At 41.2% G+C, this 7,539-nt stretch overlaps 1 protein-coding gene and 1 long non-coding RNA gene across 2 annotated transcripts in view; both read left to right on the top strand.

Moving 5' to 3' along the window:
• LOC118382621 (A-kinase anchor protein 12-like) overlaps nt 1-362 on the top strand; it is a 24,906-nt gene extending 24,544 nt beyond the window's left edge. Inside the window, exon 18 of the mRNA XM_052495714.1 lies at nt 69-362. Coding sequence (XP_052351674.1) covers nt 69-134 — 66 coding nt within the window. The 3' untranslated portion in view covers nt 135-362. The remainder of the gene's footprint in view (nt 1-68) is intronic.
• Nucleotides 363-2,227: 1,865 nt separating this feature from the next.
• LOC127915598 (uncharacterized) lies at nt 2,228-4,660 on the top strand. Its single transcript, XR_008091398.1, has 4 exons — nt 2,228-3,733; nt 3,767-3,799; nt 3,833-3,865; nt 3,932-4,660. It is a non-coding gene; the product is annotated as an uncharacterized LOC127915598 (long non-coding RNA).
• The last annotated feature ends 2,879 nt before the right edge of the window (nt 4,661-7,539 follow it).

The raw sequence follows: 7,539 nt of genomic DNA, 5'->3' as shown, positions 1-7,539 counted from the left end.
TCTCTCTATCCCCCTCTTTCTCTCTCTCTCTCTTTCATCTCCATCCCCCTTTCTCTCTCTCTCTCCAGAAATATTACCTGAAGCGTCAGAAGCAACAAGCAGGAAGTTCTAGCCTCGGCTCCGTCTCCAAATGACCCCCTTTACCCTGAATGTTTCCCAAATGGCACCCTATACCCTATATAGTGCACTACTTTCAGACCAGAGCCCTATTCCCTACATAGTGCACTACTTTCAGACCAGAGCCCTATTCCCTAAATAGTGCACTACTTTTAGACCAGAGCCCCATAGTGGTGCCATTTGACTCCCAACTCAATCAATCTATATTTCTAATTTGTGTGTCTGAAACAAGTGTCTGGTCATAATACTACACTCTATGGGGAGACAGTGGATCTGTGTACAGGAGTGTTGATCCAGGATCAGTCCCCCCAGTCCATATAGTTATAGATCAGCCCCCCAGTCCATATAGTTGTAGATCAGTCCCCCCAGTCCATATAGTTATAGATCAGCCCCCAGTCCATATAGTTATAGATCAGCCCCCCAGTCCATATAGTTATAGATCAGCCCCCAGTCCATATAGTTATAGATCAGCCCCCAGTCCATATAGTTATAGATCAGCTCCCCCAGTCCATATAGTTGTAGATCAGTCCCCGCCCCCCAGTCCATATAGTTATAGATCAGCCCCCAGTCCATATAGTTATAGATCAGTACCCCCAGTCCATATAGTTATAGATCAGTCCCCCTCCCCCAGTCCATATAGTTATAGATCAGACCCCCCAGTCCATTTAGTTACAGATCAGTCCCCCCAGTCCATATAGTTATAGATCAGTTCCCCCCAGTCCATTTAGTTATAGATCAGTTCCCCCCAGTCCATATAGTTATAGATCAGTTCCCCCCAGTCCATATAGTTATAGATCAGTCCCCCCAGTCCATATATTTATAGATCAGTCCCCCCAGTCCATATAGTTACAGATCAGTCCCCCCAGTCCATATAGTTATAGACCAGTCCCCCCAGTCCATATAGTTATAGATCAGCTCCCCCCAGTCCATATAGTTATAGATCAGACCCCCCAGTCCATATAGTTATAGATCAGTCCCCCCAGTCCATATAGTTATAGATCAGTCCCCCCAGTCCATATAGTTATAGATCAGTCCCCCCAGTCCATATAGTTATAGATCAGACCCCCGGTCCATATAGTTATAGATCAGTCCCCCCAGTCCATATAGTTATAGATCAGTCCCCCCCCAGTCCATTTAGTTATAGATCAGTACCCCCCAGTCCATATAGTTATAGATCAGTACCCCCCAGTCCATATAGTTATAGATCAGTCCCCCCCAGTCCATATAGTTATAGATCAGTCCCCCAGTCCATATAGTTATAGATCAGTCCCCCCAGTCCATATAGTTATAGATCAGCCCCCCAGTCCATATAGTTATAGATCAGACCCCCCAGTCCATATAGTTATAGATCAGTCCCCCCCCAGTCCATATAGTTATAGATCAGACCCCCCAGTCCATTTAGTTATAGATCAGTTCCCCCCAGTCCATTTAGTTATAGATCAGTCCCCCCAGTCCATATAGTTATAGATCAGACCCCCCAGTCCATTTAGTTATAGATCAGTTCCCCCCAGTCCATTTAGTTATAGATCAGTCCCCCCAGTCCATTTAGTTATAGATCAGTTCCCCCCAGTCCATTTAGTTATAGATCAGTTCCACCCCCAGTCCATTTAGTTATAGATCAGTCCCCCCAGTCCATATAGTTATAGATCAGTTCCCCCAGTCCATATAGTTATAGATCAGACCCCCCAGTCCATTTAGTTATAGATCAGTCCCCCCAGTCCATATAGTTATAGATCAGTTCCCCCCAGTCCATTTAGTTATAGATCAGTCCCCCCAGTCCATTTAGTTATAGATCAGTTCCCCCAGTCCATTTAGTTATAGATCAGTTCCCCCAGTCCATTTAGTTATAGATCAGTCCCCCCAGTCCATATAGTTATAGATCAGCCCCCCCCAGTCCATATAGTTATAGATCAGTCCCCCCCAGTCCATATAGTTATAGATCAGTACCCCCCCCAGTGTTATGTCCCCCCAGTCCATATAGTTATAGATCAGTACCCCCAGTGTTATGTCCCCCCCCAGTCCATATAGTTATAGATCAGTACCCCCAGTGTTATGTCCCCCACAGTCCATATAGTTCTAGATCAGCCCCCCAGTCCATAGTTCTAGATCAGCCCCCCAGTCCATATAGTTATGGTCTTACAGGCTGATCCAGGATCAGCACTCCTCCTCTGAAAGGCTTTGTGAATATGGGCCCCAATGTGTTTCAAAACAGTTTCATGGTTTGTTTTTGTGTTTTTTTGGTGGGATTTGGATGTTTTAATTTAACTAGAGAAGAGAAACTTTAGTCTGCAGAGATTTACAAGGAGAAAATAATAAATTTGAGTTTTATTAGAAGTTACATTTTTTTGGTGTCTGTTGTTGTGATTTGGGAGTGGATAGTCAAGCATTAACAGACACACACACACACACACACACACACACACACACACACAGATTATGCCAATACATTGGTGTCTCAAGGTCAGCAGCACATCACCATTCATTAGTCACCACACATTATATACAGAACCAGTCAAAAGTTCCAGAACACCTACTCATTCAAGGGTTTTTCTTTATTTTTACTATTTTCTACATTGTAGAATAATAGTGAAGACATCAAAACTATGAAGTAACACACATGGAATCATGTAGTAACCAAAAAAGTGTTAAACAAATCTAAAAAATATTTTAGATTCTTCAAATAGCCACCCTTTTGCCTTGATGACAGCTTTGCACACTCTTGGCATTCTCTCAACCAGCTTCACCTGGAATGCTTTTCTAAAAGTCTTGAAGGAGTTCCCACATATGCTGAGCACTTGTTGGCTGTTTTTCCTTCACTCTGCGGTCTGATTAATCCCAAACCATCTCAATTGGGTTGAGGTCGGTTGAGGTAGGGTGATGGTGGAGGCCAGGTCATCTGATGCAGCACTCCATCAATCTCCTTCTTGGTCAAATAGCCCTTACACAGCCTGAAGGTGTGTTGGGTTATTGTCCTGTTGAAAAACAAATGAGTCCCACTAAGAGCAAACCAGATGGGATGGCATATCACTGTAGAATGCTGTGGTAGCCATGCTGGTTAAATGTGCCTTCAATTCTAAATAAATCACAGACAATGTCACCAGCAAAGCACCATCACACCTCCTCCATATTGCTGTGTGAATTTTTCTGTAAAGATCTGAGACACGATTTGTGATCTGGGGAAGGGTACCAAAACCTTTCTGCAGCATGGAAGGTTCCCAAGAACACACACAAGTTCGGAACCAGCAAGACTTCCTAGAGCCGACCACACTGAGCAATCGGGAGAAGGGCTTTGGTCAGGGAGGTGACCAAGAACCTGATGGTCCCTTTGACAGAGCTCCAGAGTTCCTCTGTGGAGGTGGGAGAACCTTCCAGAAGGACAACCGTCTCTGCAGCGCTCCACTCCAAGCGTGTAACGTCATACCCAAGAAGACTCGAGGCTGTAATCGCTGGTGAAGGTGCTGAAGTACTGAGTGAAGGGTTTGAATAATAACGTACACGTGATATTTCAGTTTTTATTCATTTATAAATTAGCAACAATGTCTTGCCCTGTTTTTGCTATTATTTGTGTTGAACTGCTTTGCTTTCTCTTGGCCAGGTCGTAGTTGTAAATGAGAAAGTGTTCTCAACTGGCCTACCTGGTTAAATAAAGGTGTTCTCATCTGGCCTACCTGGTTAAATAAAGGTGTTCTCAACTGGCCCACCTGGGTAAATAAAGGTGTTCTCATCTGACCTACCTGGTTAAATAAAGGTGTTCTCAACTGGCCTACCTGGTTAAATAAAGGTGTTCTCAACTGGCCCACCTGGGTAAATAAAGGTGTTCTCATCTGACCTACCTGGTTAAATAAAGGTGTTCTCAACTGGCCTACCTGGTTAAATAAAGGTGTTCTCAACTGGCCTACCTGGTTAAATAAAGGTGTTCTCAACTGGCCTACCTGGTTAAATAAAGGTGTTCTCAACTGGCCTACCTGGTTAAATAAAGGTGTTCTCAACTGGCCTACCTGGTTAAATAAAGGTGTTCTCATCTGACCTACCTGGTTAAATAAAGGTGTTCTCAACTGGCCTACCTGGTTAAATAAAGGTGTTCTCAACTGGTCTACCTGGTTAAATAAAGGTGTTCTCAACTAGCCTACCTGGTTAAATAAAGGTGTTCTCATCTGGCCTACCTGGTTAAATAAAGGTGTTCTCAACTGGCCTACCTGGTTAAATAAAGGTGTTCTCATCTGGCCTACCTGGTTAAATAAAGGTGTTCTCAACTAGCCTACCTGGTTAAATAAAGGTGTTCTCAACTGGCCTACCTGGTTAAATAAAGGTGTTCTCAACTAGCCTACCTGGTTAAATAAAGGTGTTCTCAACTAGCCTACCTGGTTAAATAAAGGTGTTCTCAACTAGCCTACCTGGTTAAATAAAGGTGTTCTCAACTAGCCTACCTGGTTATATAAAGGTGTTCTCAACTGGACTATCTGGATAAATAAAGGTGTTCTCAACTAGCCTACCTGGTTAAATAAAGGTGTTCTCAACTAGCCTACCTGGTTAAATAAAGGTGTTCTCAACTAGCCTACCTGGTTAAATAAAGGTGTTCTCAACCTGGTTAAATAAAGCCTACCTGGTTAAATAAAGGTGTTCTCAACTAGCCTACCTGGTTAAATAAAGGTGTTCTCAACTAGCCTGGTTAAATAAAGGTGTTCTCAACTAGCCTACCTGGTTAAATAAAGGTGTTCTCAACTGGTCTACCTGGTTATATAAAGGTGTTCTCAACTAGCCTCCCTGGTTAAATAAAGGTGTTCTCAACTAGCCTACCTGGTTAAATAAAGGTGTTCTCAACTAGCCTACCTGGTTAAATAAAGGTGTTCTCAACTAGCCTACCTGGTTATATAAAGGTGTTCTCAACTGGACTATCTGGATAAATAAAGGTGTTCTCAACTAGCCTACCTGGTTAAATAAAGGTGTTCTCAACTGGCCTCCCTGGTTAAATAAAGGTGTTCTAAGCCTACCTGGTTAAATAAAGGTGTTCTCAACTAGCCTCCTGGTTAAATAAAGGTGTGCCTACCTGGTTAAATAAAGGTGTTCTCAACTAGCCTACCTGGTTAAATAAAGGTGTTCTCAACTAGCCTACCTGGTTAAATAAAGGTGTTCTCAACTGGTCTACCAGGTTAAAAAGGTGTTCTCAACTAGCCTACCTGGTTAAATAAAGGTGTTCTCAACTGGTCTACCAGGTTAAATAAAGGTGTTCTCAACTAGCCTACCTGGTTAAATAAAGGTGTTCTCAACTGGCCTACCTGGTTAAATAAAGGTGTTCTCAACTGGCCTACCTGGTTAAATAAAGGTGTTCTCAACTAGCCTACCTGGTTAAATAAAGGTGTTCTTAAAACCTGGTTAAATAAAGGTGTTCTCAACTAGCCTACCTGGTTAAATAAAGGTGTTCTCAACTAGCCTACCTGGTTAAATAAAGGTGTTCTCAACTAGCCTACCTGGTTAAATAAAGGTGTTTCAAACCTGGTTAAATAAAGGTGTTCTCAACTAGCCTACCTGGTTAAATAAAGGTGTTCTCAACTGGCCTACCTGGTTAAATAAAGGTGTTCTCAACTAGCCTACCTGGTTAAATAAAGGTGTTCTCAACTAGCCTACCTGGTTAAATAAAGGTGTTCTCAACTGGACTATCTGGATAAATAAAGGTGTTCTCAACTAGCCTCCCTGGTTAAATAAAGGTGTTCTCAACTAGCCTACCTGGTTAAATAAAGGTGTTCTCAACTAGCCTACCTGGTTAAATAAAGGTGTTCTCAAAACCTGGGTGTTCTCAACTAGCCTACCTGGTTAAATAAAGGTGTTCTCAACTAGCCTCCCTGGTTAAATAAAGGTGTTCTCAACTAGCCTACCTGGTTAAATAAAGGTTTTCTCAACTAGCCTACCTGGTTATATAAAGGTGTTCTCAACTAGCCTCCCTGGTTAAATAAAGGTGTTCTCAACTAGCCTACCTGGTTAAATAAAGGTGTTCTCAACTAGCCTACCTGGTTAAATAAAGGTGTTCTCAACTAGCCTACCTGGTTATATGTGTTCTCAACTGGACTATCTGGATAAATAAAGGTGTTCTCAACTAGCCTACCTGGTTAAATAAAGGTGTTCTCAACTGGCCTCCCTGGTTAAATAAAGGTGTTTAAACCTGGTTAAATAAAGGTGTTCTCAACTAGCCTACCTGGTTAAATAAAGGTGTTCTCAACTAGCCTACCTGGTTAAATAAAGGTGTTCTCAACTAGCCTACCTGGTTAAATAAAGGTGTTCTCCTGGGTTAAATAAAGGTGTTCTCAACTAGCCTACCTGGTTAAATAAAGGTGTTCTCAACTGGTCTACCAGGTTAAATAAAGGTGTTCTCAACTAGCCTACCTGGTTAAATAAAGGTGTTCTCAACTAGCCTACCTGGTTAAATAAAGGTGTTCTCAACTAGCCTACCTGGTTAATAAAGGTGTTCTCAACTAGCCTCCCTGGTTAAATAAAGGTGTTCTCAACTAGTCTACCTGGTTAAATAAAGGTGTTCTCAACTAGCCTACCTGGTTAAATAAAGGTGTTCTCAACTGGCCTACCTGGTTAAATAAAGGTGTTCTCAACTGGCCTACCTGGTTAAAGAAAGGTGTTCTCAACTGGCCTACCTGGTTAAATAAAGGTGTTCTCAACTGGCCTACCTGGTTAAATAAAGGTGAAATAAAAAAATAAATACAAATGATGAGGCATTGTGTGTAGATTGAAAATTTTAAAAAACAAATTAAATGTAGAATAAGGCTGTAACCTAATAAAATGTGGGAAAAGTCATGGGGTCTGAATACTTTCCGAATGAATCTGTAAGTCAGAAATACATTATTGATTCATTTCACATTTGAGTTTCTAAAAAAAAAAAAAAAACGTCCTATTTTTTCCTCAGAGTGAGGTGGATATTTAGCGTTTTGCAACAAAACCTGATTATTTGTCTCTGAAATTAAACCCGTGTAGTGATAGTTGTTAAATTACATGTTTTAAAATCTAACAAACACAAATCATACTTTTTTTATTTTTTTTTATTTCACAATAGCTCATTTACCAATAATGTTTAGTGTTTTGGAATAAAACTCCTATATACAGTTGAAGTCAGAAGTTTACATACACCTTAGGAAAATGCATTTAAACTCAGTTCTTCCCGTTTAATCCTAGTAAGAAATCCCTGTCAGTTAGGATCACCATTTCATTTTAATCATGTGAAACGTCAGAATAATCACAGAGAGAATGATTTATTTCAGCGTTTTATTTATTTCATCACATTCCCAGTGGGTCAAAAGTTTACATACACTCAATTAATAGTTGGTAGCATTGCCTTTAAATTGTTTAACTTGGGTCAAATGTTTCTGGTATCCTTCCACAAGCTTCCCACAATAAAAGTTGGGTGCATTTTGGCCCATT

This window comes from Oncorhynchus keta, chromosome 35 (assembly GCF_023373465.1).
Source record: "Oncorhynchus keta strain PuntledgeMale-10-30-2019 chromosome 35, Oket_V2, whole genome shotgun sequence".
NCBI classification, from domain to species: domain Eukaryota; kingdom Metazoa; phylum Chordata; class Actinopteri; order Salmoniformes; family Salmonidae; genus Oncorhynchus; species Oncorhynchus keta.
This window is presented reverse-complemented; position numbering and strand designations above follow the sequence as displayed.